Source organism: Leuciscus leuciscus (assembly GCF_965113295.1).
Source record: "Leuciscus leuciscus genome assembly, chromosome: 6".
NCBI classification, from domain to species: Eukaryota; Metazoa; Chordata; class Actinopteri; order Cypriniformes; family Leuciscidae; genus Leuciscus; species Leuciscus leuciscus.
In genome coordinates, this window is record NC_138730.1 from 29711154 (window position 1) to 29731068 (window position 19915).

Here is a 19915-nt window from a genome sequence, read left to right on the forward strand (position 1 = left end):
GCCCGATCTACAACAGGCTGATTTTCAGCATGGAAAGAGGTAATGAATAATATCAAAAAATGAATACCACTTCCAAGCAAAGTTCAGTGGAAAAATAGGCTTTTCAAATGTGGTGTTTTCTACCACATTAAAAGTTGTTAATTAATACCATGAGCTTTTATCAGAGAGAAAATCAGAAATTTTTCAGAAACAAATAAGTCAGAAAGTCAGCACTTTTCAAGACTGACCCTTAAGCATATAAAATAACCCAGTTTTGATAATAAAAAAAAACATTGAGACTGCATGGTTTCAACTTAAAGACTTTATTTGAAGACTTGATAGCCAAGTTGATTTTCTTTCTGACTGAACTTACAGTGCAGCAAACAGACACAAAAAAAGGAAGAGAGTGGCGAAAATTCATCCTAAATGTAACATTAGGACTGAATCCAGTTTATTCACGTAGATGTGACGTTGTCCTTTTGACTGTTTCCAGACTTCAGTGTGCTACAATATTAGCAAACACAAGACTCCATCATATGGAGTTGTGCTGGATTGAACATCTAAACAGACAGACATTGTCCAACAGTGGGCTCATCATAGGGGTCTAAACAAAACAGTCCGGGAACGGTGCATCGGCAACTTTATACCACAATCTCGGAGTCGTTTTGTCTTGTTCATTGAGCAGAGATGTTCTTTGTGCTGAATTCTTGTTTTTTATCCTTTAGTTAAAATTATTTGAATGTAACATGACCTAAAACAGAGGAACAAAACCCATAATAAACTACACTTGAAGGGTCCATTCCTCTCCATGCTGAAACACTTTAGCCCTATAAATGTCAAATACTATCATCATCAAATATAGTACAGGTGGCATTCATTAATACATCGTCTATCATTAATACAACAACAGTTAAAAACCAAGAGTGAATGCTGGTCTCCCTGATAGGGTAACAAGAAAGAGGCAGCTTTAGTTCATTCTGAGTCATACCGAGTCAGTCACTCACTGCCGGGTCCCCTTGCAGTTTAATTCAACTTAAATGAACAAAACAAACCAAAACAAACCACATTCCACAGTCACTGTAAGCAAACAATAAAACTCACTCTAAGCAACCTTTAACAGATTGTGTTCTGCTCAACATATGTCCATTTTTATACAAAGCCAACAACGTTTGACCAGTCATATCCATGTATGAGAGAAGCTTTATAATTTATGCATGAGACCAGATGGATAAGGTAGGTTATTGTATGATCTAATAAAACAATATCGACAAGGACACTTTCCCAGAGCTGAGGCATTAGTTTTGTCAGATTTGGCGTTAAACAACAATGGGGAAGAAATTAAACGTTCCCACAGATGCGACCAAGGCCGTAACCACCATAGACACTGAAATATTTGATCGATATGAGCTTTTTAGCGATTTAACTGGTTATATGTAGTGGGGTTCTTGGCTACAGCCACCATATGAACATACTGGCATGGAGAGAATATGGGTACAAAGTGGTAACATTACACCAGCAATTTTCAAGGGCTGTAAATTGGTCTCCTACTCATTGAAGCGTTCAGAATAAAGATTTCTGGCTTTTTTTTTTTTTTTGTGAGTGATGCAAACGGAATGAATGGCAATTTTGATCGTCTATGTATAGCAGATGAGATGTTTAAACCTTTACATTTTGGTTTTGATCCCTGACCAGCATGCCACTATGCTGGGACTTTAAACACTGGTATGTTATTGTATTCTCACTTATCACTTATGCCATCCAAAAATTTAAGAGATGATCTTTTTTTTTTCTTTTAAAACAGTACACTAAAATGTCTAGAGTCACTCTGGCTCCATAAGCAAGCAGGGTTAACATACATTTGCACACTTGTACATTATACATACGTACATAAATATACACTTACATCTGTGCATATGTATGTACAAAGACACACTTTAAATGGACTTACATAATTTCTATATGTGTACACATACACAAAGTTACAGCATACATGTTAAGTGCTAGATTTCCAAGTATAGCTACTGCAAACCCAGTATGGCATGCTGGGTCTGCCATGGCTACGATAATACTGGTAGGCAGGATAACACAGTTTATGAACAACACATAGTTTACACATTTCACCCTTGAGGATTAAGGGAGCATGGGTTTGATTCTTCATGTTACGTTTGTTTGGAGACCGTTTGGGTTTCAGCAGCTATGTACAGAGGCAATGCCCACAGTCCAGTGTGAGGCTAGAGAGAATGAGAGAGAGAGAGAGAGCGGAGCTTGTGCTAGTTAGAAAGCCTCTCGGCCGCCGCTTATACACTGTCAGTCTGACAGAATGTGCACAAAGGACATTGGGAAGGCCCCTTTCCTTTCAGGCTGCCCCTCTATGTGCCCGATCTGTAAAAAAGGCAGGTAGATGAATGTGACAATATGCCCTAAAACTGCATTAACAATACTAGTAGCAAGCGCACAGCACAGATTTACTCACCCACCACTCCTGGTCTTCCTCTCCTGTAACAATTATAACCTCCCCCTCCACAAAAGTCAACTCATCATCATTATCTGCTTGGCAATCGTAGATGGTTTTCACACGCCTAATTTTGCTCTTTGCCTGCAAAGAGATGATCCTCAGTTATTTTAGTGTTACACCTGTTCATATTTTCCAATAAGTGTTAAATAAGTGTATAAATAAGTGTATTTTTTTTATTAATAATAAAATAATAAATAAAATAATGCCTTTTAAAGATTTTTTTTTTTATGTTAAAAAGTGCACTTTTTAAGCTAAATATTTTCCCTTTTTTTTTGTTGTTGTTGTTAGGTTTAAAATGATAAAACAATAGATATAGGTCATGAAATGAGGAAACAAAATTATGTGTGCACTTTTGGGGGCCACTGTACATATATAACACTCTAAAATATCTTTCACTCACTACTGTGTTTATTTTCCGTGGCATCGGGACAGGCATCTCCACAGCTCCTGCAGGCGCACCATTAGTGTCTTCACTGGCCTGTCTGGGAGAGAGCTCCTCCTGCTGACTGGATGACTGCACCTCCGTCAGCTGGGGCTTCGGGCTGGTTTCCTCCTGTGTCGTTTGCCTCTGTGTGGTCTCAGCTGCTGGAGACATCATAGGCTTGGATGGGAGGTCAGAGAGCTGCGGCTTAGGGGGAAGATCCTTAAGCTGTGGTTTCGGGGGCAGGTCAGAAAGCTGAGGTTTTGGGGGTAAATCCGACAATTGTGGTTTCGGGGGAAGATCAGACAGTTGCGGTTTAGGGGGAAGGTCTGAGATGTGAGGTTTCTGTGGCACCTCCAGGGGCTGGGAGCGTTCTGCGGGTTGTGGGATTTTAGGTGGAGGCTCAGTGGGTCTGGTTATTGTATCTGAAGCTCTGGTGTGAGGCGTGTCCTGGGCATGTGGGGGTTTCTGCAGCACATCGGGACCAGACTTGTCCATTGAGGGGAGGTGGATTGTGTCAATCTTTCGTAGTGCCACTGAAAGAGCAAGACCCCATGGGGCAGGTCAACGTAAAGGTAAAAATTAGAAATTGAAGTAAATCCGTTGTATTTAATGCCATGTTAAATGTACCTTTTTGAGGTAGTTTGGGAAGAACTCGTGGGCCAAATGCTGCTTTTGTGTTCATAGAAGTAGTGCTGAAATCAAAAAGGTCCTGTGATTAATTTCTCTATAACAGACTAGAAAAAAAAACCTTCATGATGGATTTATGAAGATAACATGAAAATGTTAATGGTCTACCGGAAAATGTTTTGTTTACAGTTAAGATCTATTACACACACTGTAAAATACACAAATGTTTTTTTGTGCAATACAGGACTTTTCAATGTCTAAATGTCAGTGTGGTGCAACACCTTTGCTGCTGCTGAATTCCCTCAAACTTATTGGCCGGGGATGTCCGATTCGCAGAAGGAGGTGTAGAATCACTTCCTATGAGGTTCAAAATAAAAAGGGGGAAGGAGGTTGAAAGCGGTTTTGAAGTCCCCGTATTTCATTAAGAGCTTTGGCCATGTCTTACACTCTTTGTTTTTATGTCCCAGGAACCTTCATTGATATCACCAAGACATTTTTTTTATGTTAAAATATTTTCTCAAATCGCAGCTTAGTTCACCCAAAAATGTAAAATCTGTAATTTACTCACTCTCATGTCATTACAAACCCGTAAGACTTTTGTTCATCTTCGAAACACAAATGAAGAGATTTTAAATGTAATCTGAGAGATTCCGGGTCCCTCCATTGACAGTCCACGCAACTACCACTTTTGACACTTCAAAATGTTCATGAAGAGAAAGTTCTGTTCATCATATAAAGTGATCGTGTCTCTTCATAAAATTTGGACTAAACCGCTCAATTCATATGGATTAGATTTACGATCTCTTTATGAACTTTTTGAAGTGTCAAAGTGGTAGTTGCATGGACTGTTAATGGAGGGACTAATATCTCTCAGATCTCATTTAAAATGTCTTCATTTGTACTTTAAAGATGAACGAAAGTCTTATGAGTTTGGAATGACATGAGGGTGGGTAAATTAAGACAATGGTTTGTTTGCAATTTATTAAACTTTAATATGCCAAGACAACTAAAAGAGGGTTGATTTCTCTGAAAAAATTATTCAAATAAAACGGTGGCTCTGTGGCACTATTAGATCTTCACCAGCCCAATTACCTCAACCAATGGCATGAGTTTGGGGCCAACTATTTGTTTATCCTACCAATGAAACAGTGTTTGGGGAAACCAGTTTGAAAATGGTCACTTTTCACAAATACAGTAGACTTTTGGTGTCCCGAGACTTTAAAAAAAAAGAATTAATGCTGATAAAACACTGTTATAATTTTGACAAATTCTTAAATTGATATTTTGTCTAATCGTAATAATTAACTAATTTTAATCACCATTTTAATTTGAGTTGTTCTGTTAGGTGAAGCTAATAGAACACATTACACATTTTACCTTTAAACAATTTAATAGGATATTTTAATTTAAAACAATGCAACAACACAAACAAAATGAATGATAATTATTAAATCGCAAAGCTCAGAATCACAAAACAAAAAGAAAGCTGCCATAAGCTAATTACTAAGAAAAACCACTTTAACTCTCATTGGGGGGTGAGGAAAGAGAACATGCTGAAGAAAATGTAACATTAAGTGCTAGATGTATTAATATTTTTGGTTGTTTGATATGTCAGGCATCCTCCCAGACAGCTCTCGGTCTTTGATTATTGACACACTCAAGAACAAGATCTCTAAATCAATTATTCAGAATATCACTTCATTATGTAATGGCCATTTGAGGTCAGGCTGAGAATTCCTACCCACCCATTTCACACCAACACCACCACCACTATGAGCAACAAAACAACAAAATGACAAGAATTTTTCAGAGGTGTTGGCAAAAAACTTTTGTTTCTGCAATCACAAAACAGAGGTGTTGCCACCTGGACGCACCTTTGCTCTGCGGGCCCTGCAGTACGGGGCTGGGGGGGTCTGAGTGGGTGCGCTTGTGTCCGGGAGGTGGAGGAGGCGCTCTCTTCTTAGACAGAGTGGAGCTGCCTCCTGCACTCGATTGCGATCCCAGCGGCAGGGAGGTGGGCGGTCCAGAGGACGGAGCTGAAAGAGTGACGAGATGACGTGATTGGTCGAGAAGCAAGTGAGGCCCGAACGCACCGGAACACAAGGGCAAAGACAACACTCCCATCATGTCAGGAGTGATGAGTGTAAAGTGATTTCCAAAAGCACAACCAAAATAATCAAGAAAACGACAGCTAACATGGTCGCAGAATGCAGGTGCGGGCCGGCTGATATCTGATTAGATAAAACGACAGCCAAAGGTTCCACATTCCAGTTCAGTTTGCAAGCAAACAGTGGTTGTGGTGTGAGAGGATGTTTTACAATCACTAAGGGTCAGCCTCAACCGATTCCACATTATACCTCCCCCGCAATTAGAGTTAATGTAAAGAACAGTACATGCAAACAATTCAATCTATCATCATGTTTTACCTTTCCTGCTACATGGGCTGCTCTTTTTTTATCTGCAGCGTCATGCATAAAGGCATGTATACCTTTCCCAGTGGTCTTGCTGGCTATTGTGGGCCCCTCTGATACCGGAGATGCAGGTGTTTCGGTGGAGGTGCTGTAGACAGGGTTGGCAAAGGCTCCGTAGGAGAGTCTCTGTTTGTCCCTGTGTCCTAAATACCCCGGCAGAGACAGCTTCTCCTGAGGGGACACGCTCGAGGAATGACAGAAGCTCTGAGGTCGGGGAGAACGCTCCTTCTTTACCGGACTGGGCTGGAGATGGAAAAATATTACACATCACTTGATTTTGAGACTAGTCCACAGCCTCTCCAAAACCTTGCGATTACAAGTGAATGCATTAGGTGGCACTGTGTATACGTGGCGTTGAGGTTGTGTGTGCTTTCAGGCACATCCAAGTGTGGTAATATTTTGATTTCGGTTCTCATTTCACGAGTCATGTATCTTTGCAGATAAGGGTTCCACTTTTATGATGGCATAAAATGCGCTATTTAAAGCGCTACAAGGAACTTGGTCGCTTATCAAATCGTTTTGCTTCTGGGTGGCAAGAGAGCTTTGTTTGCACAGTGGACTAAGAGCATTTTCCACCCTATTGTTAGAAGACTAATGTGACAACCATTATATAGATTCTTACATAGACTTCAGTTATCACAATTTTTATTTGTGCATTACCCTAATGGCAGTAATATACTTTTTGTTTTCTATGTAAACTCTGGGTAAGATTGGCTTCTTTTTTTTTTTTTTTTTAAATAGCATATTGTTTTTTTAAGAAACCTGTACACATAAGCTTAGTTTGATACAATTACAAAATATAGAACTTTTGTGAATAAAACATAATACAATTTTGCAAATTTGTTCACCCCAAAATGAAAATTCTGTCATCATTTACTCACCCTCATATTGTTCCAAACCTGTAAGACTTTCGTCTATATTCGGAACACAAATTAAGATCTTTTTGATGAAATCTGAGACCTTCTGTCCTTCCGTTGACAGCTACACAACTTTGACACTTCAAAAAGTTCATAAAGAGTTTGTAAAAAAAAATCCATTTGAATTGAGCAGTTTAGTAGTTTAGTTCAGTTTAGGTGTTGTTTAGTTTAGTTTAGAGACACGATCACTTTATATGATGAACAGATTGAATTTAGGCTTGTATTCACATATAAACATTCATCAACTCACACATAAGTTGTGGTAAACGGAAGCTCAAGCATGTTCGCTTCACATGTGAGAACCAATGAGGTTTGTTCTCGTGTTACACAGCACGTTTGAGCTTCCACAAGAACCAATGAGGTTTGTTCTCGCGCGTCACGCAGTTATGGGTGAGCTCCTGTTTATATTTAACTGTGAATAAAAGCCTAAAATAAATCTGTTCATCATATGAAGAGATCGAGTCTCTTCAGAAAATGTTATCTACACAGCTCAATTCATATGGATTAGTTTTACGATCTCTTTATGAACCTTTTGAAGCATCAAAGTGGTAGTTGCATAACTGTCAATTGAGAGTGCAGAAAACTCTCAGATTTCATCAAAAAGATCTTCATTTGTGTTCTGAAGATGAAAGTCTTACAGGTTTGGAACAACATGAGGGTGAGTAAATGATGACAGAATTAAAATTTTTGGGAGAACTAACCCTTTAAGTTTTGCACTATGTTCTAACCAGGTGTGAAGTTTCCAGCAACAAGTAATCAGTTACCTACAAACTTACTCATAATACCTAAGCTTATTACAGGTGCATGAAGAGGGAGAGTTAGTGGAGCTCTAGTATAGGGAGATATTGGACAAAGCAAAAGGTGGGCGCACAAACCTTGTCATCTAGGTCATCGTCACTCTCGTCAATCTCCTCCAGCCGCAGATTCCACTCATACTCCACATGCACGTGAGGATTAAACCTCCCAGCTGCTGCCTCCATCAGCTGCACAACCAATCACAAAGCCATTAACATAATACACGTCTCCTCTCTGACATTAATGCCAGAAAATAAAGGTCATGTTTTGAACAATTACATGACTGTATAGTGAAATTGCAGGTGGTTGTATGGCAAAATTCTTCTGTAATTACCACAGTGTCAGCAACACAGAAATGAAGCATTGAATATAAAGTATCACACTCACTAGCTCTTCACACTGTGCATTTTTCATTCGTCTGGCAATGTCCAAAGCTGTCTCCCCATTTTGATTAACTGAAATAAAACACATAAAGCACATAGGTACAGCCTTGCTACTACTATGGAGAAATGACATATTTTAAAACTAAGCAAGAAGCAAAAAACAAAGCCTCCAGGTTAGGTGTGGTGACACCTGTGTATTATTCAGTAGAAATGAAAAGAATTTGAGGAATGAAACTCGTTGGAAGATGAGCCTCTAAGCATTCAGACCGGCATGTGGGTTCCAGAGGCCTGTATTTACAGAGGTTTTTAAACCTCTGTAAAATATCCAATAATCTCTAGCAAATCATGTTATGACTTTATATGAAATGTTAGAGTGATTATACATAGGTTTGGGGTCAGTAAGATTTTTTTTTTTGTTACTTTTTTAAAATAATTTACTGTATTTTTTTATTATTAAATGAATACAGTCATGTGGTCTTTATATATATTATGAATACTGCATTTAATCAACTTAATCTTAAAACTTAAATCAACAAATTAATGTAGAATCTAAATAAAGGAAGTATATGTTAATAAATTCACATAACCATGCATTAAGGTTTAAACAACAAAGTATTATATTACAAATTATCAGACTTCTATCATTTATTAAAATGTTTATTTACAGCAATGTAATTGCTATTGTAGAATTTAAAATTTAGACAAATGTCAACAATCAGCTGTCTTTATTTATTTTGAAATAACTCCAGATGTTGTCTCTGTTGAAACACCATTGCTACAGATAACCCACTTACCCAGGTCAATAGATGGTTTTCCCCTGAGCAGCAGTTTGAGACACTCTGACTTTTCATATGTGCAGCAGTAATGGAGAGCAGCGTTTCCACTCTCCGTCTGTCTGTCTGGAGTTCCACTGCACACACAGATCCATATTTAACATCTTGCAGCTTAATTCTCTCCTAATGAGCAACAGTGGACTAATACACACTACAGAATGTTCTGTCCGTTACCTGTTTTGGACAAGAAAGTCCACCAGGTGCAGCGAGGTCTGGTCTGACATCCGCACAGCAAAGTGCAGTGCTGTCTCTCCCGGGTCCTGTCGACAGTAATTCAGTGCCAGAATCAGGACAACATTACTAAGAAATATTTGCATTCATTTAAATATTAATGAGTACTGACAAACCCTTGGGGACCACACTTCTCATCTGACCTGAGGTCAGTTCATATACACTCTGAGAAATAAATGACTATACTTCTCTAAAAAAGCAGCATATCAATCAGTTAATCTATGACAAACTATTAGTCAAAGATCAATACCCGTCCTGCTTCTGGAAATGGATCCATTAGCTCCACTCCATCTGCATAGAGCTGAATCAGAGCCATCAGGTCTCGAGTTCTCACGGCCTCGTACAAGTCGCCCTGTCTGGCTGTGGCTGTAGTGGCTGTCCGCCGAGCAAACCTGTGCTCCACGTACTTTGTGTTTATGTACTCCTTCCTCTCGTTCCTAAAATAGTTCATTTCAAAAAGCACATACTGCTTAACATATGAATTAGTGCATTAACTACTAAACAAAGGGTCATTCCAATAGTTAAAGTCTGTAGTACTATCTACGGTTGTTAAGGTATGCTAGGTAAGCCGGTACTCACATGTCACTTGATGGTGTTGGCTTTGGTGAAGGGCTTGGCAGATTCCCTTCTAAAATTTCATTAAAACTACTGTTACCCACATTCTTAGCCAGCTGTGGAAAGATCGCAATCGGCTGTGAGTAACAAGCATGTTAACAGATCATGGCATACCTAAAATTTAGTAATACATTCATCAAACAGATTATGTTAAAAAGTCAACACTTTTTCATTTATATATACACAAACTACCGTTCAAAAATTTGGGGTCCGCAATAATAAATCAAAAAACCTTATGCTCACCACGGCTGAATTTATCTGATCAAAAATACAGTAAAACCAGTAATATGCTGATTAAAAATACAGTAAAAACTGTAAAATTGTGAAATATTATTAACTTTTGTATTTTAATATATTTTATAAACAATTTGTTATTGTGATGGCAAAGCTGAATTTTCAGTATCATACTCCAGTCTTCAGTGTCACATGATCCTTCAGAAATCATTCTAATATGCTGATTTGGTGCTCAAGAAACATTTATTATCATCAATGTTGAAAACAGTTGTGTTGCTTACTTTTTTTGTGGAAACTGATAATTTTTTGTTAGAAAGTTGAATGGAAAGTCAAAAAAAAAAACATTTATTTGAATTAGAAATGTTTCGTAACAGTTTACAGTTCTTTTTACCATCATTTTTAATCAATTTAATGCATCTCAGCTGAATAAAAGTATTAATTTCTTCCAAAAAAACCCAAAAAACCTGACCCTTAAACGGTAGTGTAAATTACAAGATTTACATTCACATTACCAAGAGTTCAGAGGTGCCGAGTTTGTCTAGTTCCATGGACTGGATGCGTGAAATATGGACACCCATTTCCCTGTGGATCCCTGAACACTCGATGCATGTCAGGATGCCGAGGTTAGTGGATAACCATTTAGGCTCTAGAGCAGATAAAATGGGAGAAAATTGGGTTTTATATTGTAGTCGATGAGCGCTGTGTCCTGCCACTCACCTCTAAGCCACAAGGTGGCGCATGAATCTATGAAACTCTGTTTTGAAACCTCACGGCATTGATAAAATGGGGACTGTGTCAGATGCCACTGCTACAAAACTTTCACACACAAACTTGGCTAACCTGGTGCTCCACAGTCGCAGCAGACTTCATTTCCAGGCATGCGCAGCACATCCTCGATGATGGCTTTGGTCAAGTCTTCCAAACTGTCATCTCCAGCACTCTGCTCCCCACGAAACGCCATGTTCAGAGCCTCTTCCTTACTGTTAGTCAGCACTGAAATCCATCTGCTCATCACACATGAACATATATATGCATTAATCGCTTGCACACCACCACAGATGGGCATGCACATGTGATAAGTTATGTGAAATACCACACGCACACACACAAACATAAAGACAGATTTGCACGCAAACACATTTATGTATCAATATATGTGCTATACAGATATTTAAATATCAACAGACACACACAAGCTTACTAATCCACAGCAAAATATATAATATAATATTATATTATAATATAATATATAAGCAACATGAATCTCACAATGATTTTTTTTTAGCTATTAAGCATACTAAAGACCATAATTTAAACTTCAATAGCAAAAACAGCATTAGAGTAATTACTTTCTGGGAATCTGCTCAACAATTTTTTTTAAATATCAACGATTAGTTCGCAGCATCACTCAAAAATGTTCACAGAAGTTTCAGCATGTTTTTTTTTTTCTATATAAAAATGTTTTAGTAAAAATATATGAATACATAGGTTATGAAAAGTGTTACTTTTTTTGTTACCTTATTCATGTAGTGCAAAAACGGCAATTTTGTACAATTATTTCTTATTTTTTCTTATGCTCACCAATAATTCATTTATTTATGATTAAAATTTAAAATAACTGATTTCTAATTTAATATATTTAAAAATGTAATTTATTCCTGTCATGGGGCAAAGCTGAATTTTCAGCATCATTACGTCAGTGTCCTTCAATGATCCTTCAGAAATCATTCTAATATTCTGATTTGGTGCTCAAGAAACATTTCTTAATGTTGAAAACAGTTGTGCTGCTGAATATTTTGTGAAAACTGTGATGTATTGTTTTTAGGGTTCTTTAAGGAATAGAAAGTTCAATAGAACAGGATTTATTTGAAAGCTAAATAATTTGTAACATCATAAATGTCTTTATTGTGACTTTGGATCAAGTTAATGAATCCTTGATGGTAGTATATGTTTTCTGTCTTATATTTTTTGTTATATGTAGCACACAGTCCTAGAATATTCTTCTCATTAACACAAAGAGGCACTGATACACTCACATCTTGTTCTCACTCATGAGCAGAGAAATAACAGATGGTATCAACTCTCGAACTAACACATTCACACTTACATCACAAACTCCTGTTCATCCTCTGCCTGGAAATGATATGTTCGATTATCTGCAGAGGGAAAGAGGGAGAGAGATTATTAGGGGAAGAAGTGCATTATGTTAACTGCTCTTCAGCCTCTGAACACTGCACTTAGTAGTCTCTGCCTGTGTAATGGAGTTCTTCTGGAGGCCTTTCTAGCACTTGGCACGGATGGAAGTACTCTGAAGTTTGGCAGGGGACATAGGTTTTGTGTAGTTACTCACGGGAGATGAGGTCAAAGCACTTCTTATCCTCTCCGCTGGGTTTAACCTGACAGGTCAGCAGATTCAGTCTCACCGGTTGCCTGTTGGACTGGACAGAGTAATTACAGTCAGTCTTAGGGCCAGTTTATGGACTTGTCACTTGCCCTGTGAGGCCAAATATGTCACCAAGGTAAAGGCATTAACCTAGCTAACGTAGATGAGACTTTGTGAAAATTGGAAGAGTGACTTGGAAAATCATCAAATGACATGGTTTACCAGTTGTTTATGAATTTATAGTTTTCATTAAGTTAATGATGTATTATTTTATTATTATATTATTATTTTTGTTTAACTATTATTTATTTATATTTTATTTATTTAAAACATTTATATAAAAATATAAACCGATTTCTTTCTCACACATACAAATATGTTGCTAAAATAACATTTATATATATCTGTGTAGTGGGGTCAGTGAAAATTGCTAGGGTAGGTTAAAAAAATAAGAGAGATAAGAGAAATAAGAAAACAAAATAATAATAGTTGGACAACTTGATTTATATATTAATTGATGTATGTAACTAAACACATGTCAGTATGAGAAGTCATAACAATATTTAATTATACAAATATTTTAGAAACACTTGTATAAATAATGTGTTTTTGCACACATTACTGTCTAACTCAAATCCCAGAGAGAATGTTTTGCTGAGAAAATAAAAATGAGAAAATCTACAAAAAAAGCTCTAGGGACAAAAGCCTTTGCTGGAAGTAATGTGGTAAAATAGATTGCTATAGCTCCATATTGGTAACAATAACAGCCTTGATGGACTGCCAACACAGTTCATGCGTGACATCTGGGCAGTATTGTAGAAATCATCCTTCAGAAACATGTGAAAATATTTTTACAATAAAATGTAATTAGTTGCAATGGAGTATCCAACACAGGATCGATGGTTTCAGACTTAAGACAAACCTATGAGGTATGCAGACTGTTAGGTTAGGGTTTGGAGCATATTAAAATGCTATCAGACAGGAATATGAGCACATTGCCACAGAGACGAGAGACCAAAATGCATTCGCTCCACACGGAGCGTCCTTACAGCAGATTACACCAGGAAACTCATCGACCACCTGGGGCCCGGAGCATGCTGGGTCTCGTTCGTGCTAATATCATCAGTGTATGAGTCAGATTGCACCGGGTGCATGTTTCTATGGTAACTGGGCAGCACTACCCCCCATGTTCACCTTTACACGGTGAGAGATAGTTTTGAATGAGTGCTAAAGTGAGAAAACAAAAAGATTTTTAAATTGTGGCAGCTGTGTTGCTTCACCGTTTATATACAACAGTTTAAAAGCTACAGCTATAATTAATTAAAAAAATTGAACTAAAAAATATTACATTCGATAGGTAAGTAGTAATTAAATGAGACCAAACATCATTTTAGAGCAAATATCAGCATATTCTGTGAGTATATCTCGTAGTATTACTCTGGTTAGTGAAGTACTCACTGTGGCATGGGAGATGGTGAGGATGCCATTTTTCACTGAGCACTTCCTCCTCTGCCACACCTTACGGATCCTGTGAATGAAAATCATTACACCCGTCCTTAGAATCTCTAAGATGGCTTGATAATTGGAACAAAGGAGGAAAATGTTTGATTTATTTAATTTAAGAAGAATACCAATTCTGTTCTGTCACATTCTTTCAAAGTCAGAAGGTAGTTTTCCATGAGTAAGCTACTAAATAAGGTTTGAAATCAGTGGAACTCTGTTCACAATGTGTGAATTGAACAAAATTCATAAAATTTTAAAAAGGGTTGCAAATATAGCCTAAATCAAGTTGTTCCTAAGTGGAAGGGATTCTTGTTCCTTAACAGGTGTTGGTTTATAGTTATTGATAAACTTATATTTCCCATAAACTACACAAAATATATTTATTTGATATCTTTTTCATACAATACATTTTTACTACAGGTTTAATTGGTTCAACACAGCCAGCACTACAATTTATGTAAAAAAAAAAAAAAAAAAAAAAAAAAAAAAAAAAAAAACCTTTGTAAAAAACCATTACAAATTTGGAGGTTAGTAAGACCTTTTTTCTTCCAAGTCTCGCACACCAAGGCTGCATTTCCATTAAAAAAATTCAATAAAAACAGTAATATTGTGAAATATTATTACAATTTAAAATAATTTATATTTTAATATATTTTAAAATGTCATTTATTCTTGTGATAGCTAAGGTGAATTTTCAGCATCATTACTCCAGTTTTCAGTGTCACATGTGTCAATGTCAAGAAATCGTCCCCTTGGAATTATAAGGTTCTATCTGACATTTTTGTCAAAATTGAGTTATTCACATATTCTTATTCTGTGACAACTTATTTACATTATGTGATGTTTTTTTTAAAGTTGTGTACATTTTGGGACTTTTTATTGAAAAAACAAAAAGGTTCTATCTACAAAGTCGAACTCTAACTTGGCTCTATAAGGTTCTATCTGCGTGAGCCAATCAGCACTTTGAATGCAGAGAAGAGGACCAATCAAAAAATTAGTCATAGAGAGTATAAATCTGTGTTTTAAAAAATGAGTCACAGAGAGTATTATAGTTCTGTGTTTTAAAGGGATAGTTCACCCAAAAATGGAAATTCTGTCATAATTTACTCACCCTCAAGTTGTTTCAAACCTGTATGAATTTCTTTTTTCTGCAGAACACAAAATAAGATATTTTGAAAAATGTCTGTAACCAAACAGTTGATGGACCCCAATGACTTCCATGGTAGGAAAAAAAAATACTATGGAAGTCAATGGGGTCCATCAACTGTTTGGTTACAGACATTTTTCAAAATATCTTATTTTGTGTTCAGCAGAAAAAAGAAATTCATACAGGTTTGAAACAACTTGAGGGTGAGTAAATTATGACAGAATTGTATTTTTTGGGTGAACTATCCCTTTAAAAAATGAGTCCGACATTTTTTGTGATTATATAGTCAGTGAATCATTTTTCAATGATTATTAACTATGAATTAATTTGCTGAAGCATGTCTGTTTTCTTGCAGTTTTTAAAGTCTTAAAATGTCTTAATTTTTACAATATTAAGCCTTAAAGGTCAAATAGTCAACCATTTAATTGATGGGGTCTTAATTACAACAATAAACATTAGCATGTTATTTCAGCCATACTGATGTCTAGAGAGAAAGCCATTTTACCTGGCCCACTTTAGGTGGAATAAAGTCCTGCTCAGATGTATTACAGTAGCTGCTTTCGGTCTAAACAAAAGAAAGATTAAAGTAACAATTTCTGCAATAATGTGTTTAATTACCCACCAAATTGGTATCAAAAATTAACATCTGCACTGGACAAAATATTTAGACCTACCTTGCTTAATTTGAAATGTCCTAAATACATGGAAGTGCTAAAAATATGAAATAAATGTCATAGAAAGGATAAAATTTTACTTTCTAACACATGTTGAGACATTGTTACAACATTAATAATTTTATATTTAGTGTTCAAATAATGTTTTAGCAGATAGAACCTTATAATTCTAAGCGAAAAGTGTTTTTGTAGAATTAGAAGGTTCTATCTGCATTTGACCCATTCCAAAAATCCCCATTTACAAATTTGAGAGGATTTTGATATTGTATATTTAGAGTACATTTAGGGTCCCTGTTATTTTCATGTTTGAAAGAAACTTGTTCCCCATATAAATTTTCCTATATGTAATGCAAAAACTTTGAAGCTCAATATCTCAAAACTGCTCAGAACGCAGATAGAACCTTATAATTCCAAGGGGACGAAATGTCAAGAAACATTATTATTATCAGTGTTAAAAGACGTTTATTGTTTTTTTATTAAACAGTGTTTATTTGAAATTGAAATTATTATTTTTTACATTATAAAAATCTGTCACTTTTGCTCAATTTACAGCATCTTTGCTAAATAAAAGTATTTCTTTCTCTTTGAAAAACCTTACTATGCCCAACTTTTGGTACTGTATTATGTTAGATAAACTCTTTTCAAAAAAAAAAAAAAATGTAAAAATGTTATACTTAAAAAAAAAAAACACTAATCCATGGGATTTGTGCCATAAATGCTTTTAAAAGAGCTTATTCAAGGGTAATGCCTAATGATACATCTTCTATGGTAAAGCATCGTGATGCCTGATGTTTATACTGAATATATTTAAGTGAATTGACACTTTAGAGCTGGAAGAAGCAGTGATCAGAAGCAATGTGGTGTTGAACCAATCAATTACAGTGTAGCCAATTCCATTAGACACAATCAAGAGACAATTAAGTCACATAACTCATCTGACTACATTTCACATCAGTGTGTGAGCTCACCCATCACTCTTCTTGAAGAGATAGCCCTTCTTCTCACAGCCAAACTCCTTATTGCCCTGCAGCTGGTGCATACTGTAACCGCTCTGCTTGCTCTGAGAATCCTGCACATCACAACAAAAACATTCAAAATCTAACGAATAAACCGTACCGAGCAAATTAGCATGCCATTATACGATCATAAATTTAGTAAATGAAACCTTATCATAAACGGGGGAAAAAAGTGTGATCAAAAGTCTGACACTACATTGAAAATCTGGGATTTTTATTTTTCATAAAACAAAACTGAAAAGAAACAAAACAAACAAAGAAACAATATGATTGAAAATGAAGAAGAAATATTCAGTATTTTATTCTAGTACCAAATGCAACCACAATATGATAGTAAAATTCTATTGTATTAAATGAAAAATTGTCAGTAGACATTTGCACACACAGTATATATAATAAAATCAGACAAAGGAAAAAAGTCTGGCAAACACTAAACATTACTTTTATGAACTTACTCTCCTAGACTTCAGTTGGAAGGCAGTGAAAGAGAAAGGAGGAAAGGAGTCAGAAATGCAGATGTCAGATTATTATTATTGCATTTGTGCGTTGAATAAAAATGAGAGCAAACCTAGCGTTGCAATGTTCACAGCAGTATCCGAGGATAATACAACGCAGGGCATTGTTATTCAATCGAGACCAGAAATGTCCGGTTCAAATGGACATCAACTCCAAACAAAACACATAAAAGATCAAACGCTGGGCTCTACAAAAGAGCTTGTGTTGTCACTGTCTGACCCTTATGTCCATGTTTCCTCTCTCTCATGAGAACATGTGCGCTCGCACACAAACACTGAAAACCTACTTCACAGTCTCTCAGAGGCAGTAAATGTCAGGACAAACTGGACATGAAAAGCATATTCACATCTGGACTCATTCATATCTTTAATGCTGAGTACAGCATGTAAACCCATTGTTGCATGATATATATGGAAGTGATTGCACTATTATAGATTACCCTCAGTGATCCTTCAAAGACAAAAGGGTCACTGCAGATTAAAGGCACAGGACACATCCTCCGCTGATCTACCTACCTCTTTCTGGTCCAGTTGTAAGGATGACTTGATGAGGTCTCTGAGAGCTGTAAGTTGTTTTTTCTCTTCGTCCTGGGTCTGTTTGATCTGACAGTAAAGATTTACAGAGTTACAATATGGGGAGAAATAAACAATATAAAACAAACAGTTTCCTCATTTCAAGATGTCTGCAGAAGAGTAAACACTTTCTTGAGGAGGCACTGCTAGTTAACCTTTATTACTTTTTCAAAGAAACAGTTGGTTTGAGCTTTACTTTTTCCTGTCTGAATATGAGATAATATTTCACTCATAGACTCACATATCAATAATGCTTATGTTTTATGATATCATATTTAATTTAATCATAATGTTCTCATAAGCAGAGCTGCATGCATAGTAAAAGAACTAACAACATAACAGAAAACTATAAAACAGGTCTAAAGAAGCACAAATGTAAAGGTTTACTAACATTATAGAGATCAGCTGCTAATTTCTCGATATACTGCTTCAACTTGTCAGCGGTTTTCAAGCCGTCCTGGAAAAAACTGAGAGAAAATTCAAGCACAAATGAAAGGTTGTTATGCATTTGTTTAACACTATGTATACTACTGTTCAAAAGTTTGGGGTCGTTAAGATTTTTTAAGTCATTTACACTCATGGCTCATCAAAGCTGCATTATTTGATCAAAAATACAGTAAAACAGTAATATCATGAAATATTATTACATTGTAAAATAAGTATTTTATATGTTAATACATTTTAAAATGTACTTATGTGATGGCAAAACTTAATTTTCACTTCAGTGTCACATGATCCTTCAGGAAATCAATTTATATGTTGATTTGGTACTCAAGAAACATCTATTAATATTAATCACAGCTGAAAACAGTTGAGCTGCTTAATATTTTTGTGTAAACTGTCAGGACAATCTGACAGTTTTGTTTCAGGATTTGTTAACATTTGTTTCAGGATTCTGATGAATAAAAAAGTTAAAAATAACAGCATTTATTTTAAATAGATAAAACATTTTTTGTAACATTATACATTTTTAAGGCTGGAATACTACACAAATTTTGCTCCGATTTTTGCCACGATTTGCTGTCTGGATGAGTCGACAATAGTTGGCAAAAGTCTGCAGAATTTGGGCAGTCGGAGTTGGCAGATTTCACAGAATATCGCATACTGTATGATAGGCACAGACTCCGATTTCTTAGCTTCAGACAATGATTCCATAGAACCAGAGGATATCAAAACATGTTTGATATTTTGAACTGATTTTAGAACATATATCGTAGTGTATGATGCGTCAATACTGAAACCAAAGCTGTCCTTTATCTACCAGTGTTGCAATTAATACAACAAATATAATAACAATAAAAAAAAGTGCATTTACAGAACATGTGTAACAAATTAGCCTAAAAATTTGACAGATAAAACAACCACCTCTAAAGACTAAAGTATACTTCTTTTTTTACACATTCGCTAGCATATGCATACAGTCGAACCCGGCGCCATTCAACGTTTACTCCATTTGATAGTGTTATGCTGAGACATGTTGTGTATGGTGTGTGTGTGTCTCTCTCTCTCTCTCTCTCTCTCTCTCAATTCTGCAGGTTGCACCGCCCTAATTGAATGTGTTGGTAACGTGCCCCGTGGTTGGTCAAGATGGGACTGCGCGTCTTTAAAAAAAAGGAAGAGACGTGGATCTGGAGGGGAGGGGAATGTTGTTCATAGCGCTGTCGTTGAAACTGTTGTTGTTGTTGGAAAGAGAATTAACTCTGTGTAGTGACTTTTATAAATAGAAATACGGTGTTATTTATTTTCCTCTCACCTTACCCCCCTGGTTTGTTGTTCTTTTCTCATTTCTTTTGTAAGGTTTTCTGTAAACGGTTTTCTTTTAACACTCAACGTGGCTCAAGTGTTTCGCTCATTATTATAATTATTGTAAATGTCACTGCACTTCAGCACGGAAGCCGTAGGGGTTGCGGTGCCATTTTTTCTTTGTTGTGAACATTACGTTTTCTCTTGTTTTTGATTAGTAAGGGAGTCAGTTTAGTATCTGTATTTTGTTTAAACGTTTTTTTTCTTTGATAGGATAATACGTTTTCTCTGAAAAAAAGGTCGATTCAATTTTGTTTGTTATTTTGGCTTTGACCCA

The 19915-nt window shown here is 36.2% G+C and overlaps 1 protein-coding gene and 1 long non-coding RNA gene across 4 annotated transcripts in view; one reads left to right on the forward strand and one right to left on the reverse strand.

Annotated features, from left to right (window-relative positions):
- Window positions 1–283: 283 nt before the first annotated feature.
- The window catches only part of asap1a (ArfGAP with SH3 domain, ankyrin repeat and PH domain 1a), a 52406-nt gene continuing 32774 nt past the window's right edge, over window positions 284–19915 (reverse strand). For 2 of the 3 annotated variants that reach the window (XM_082172612.1, XM_082172611.1), the window contains 21 exons: window positions 18227–18302; window positions 17779–17865; window positions 16700–16800; window positions 13866–13935; window positions 12375–12462; window positions 12132–12180; window positions 10865–11028; window positions 10537–10670; window positions 9755–9846; window positions 9426–9612; window positions 9119–9204; window positions 8906–9021; window positions 8116–8183; window positions 7809–7916; window positions 6034–6259; window positions 5420–5581; window positions 3827–3902; window positions 3546–3610; window positions 2895–3451; window positions 2453–2575; window positions 284–2361 (listed from right to left, as the gene is read on the reverse strand). In XM_082172612.1, coding sequence (XP_082028738.1) covers window positions 2287–2361; window positions 2453–2575; window positions 2895–3451; window positions 3546–3610; window positions 3827–3902; window positions 5420–5581; window positions 6034–6259; window positions 7809–7916; window positions 8116–8183; window positions 8906–9021; window positions 9119–9204; window positions 9426–9612; window positions 9755–9846; window positions 10537–10670; window positions 10865–11028; window positions 12132–12180; window positions 12375–12462; window positions 13866–13935; window positions 16700–16800; window positions 17779–17865; window positions 18227–18302 — 2710 coding nt within the window. In that variant the 3' untranslated portion in view covers window positions 284–2286. The remainder of the gene's footprint in view (window positions 2362–2452; window positions 2576–2894; window positions 3452–3545; window positions 3611–3826; window positions 3903–5419; window positions 5582–6033; window positions 6260–7808; window positions 7917–8115; window positions 8184–8905; window positions 9022–9118; window positions 9205–9425; window positions 9613–9754; window positions 9847–10536; window positions 10671–10864; window positions 11029–12131; window positions 12181–12374; window positions 12463–13865; window positions 13936–16699; window positions 16801–17778; window positions 17866–18226; window positions 18303–19915) is intronic. The other variant, XM_082172613.1, reaches the window with a different exon arrangement.
- On the forward strand, window positions 9857–10478 carry LOC309500902. The gene is made up of 2 exons (XR_014206726.1): window positions 9857–10112; window positions 10191–10478. It is a non-coding gene; the product is annotated as an uncharacterized lncRNA (long non-coding RNA).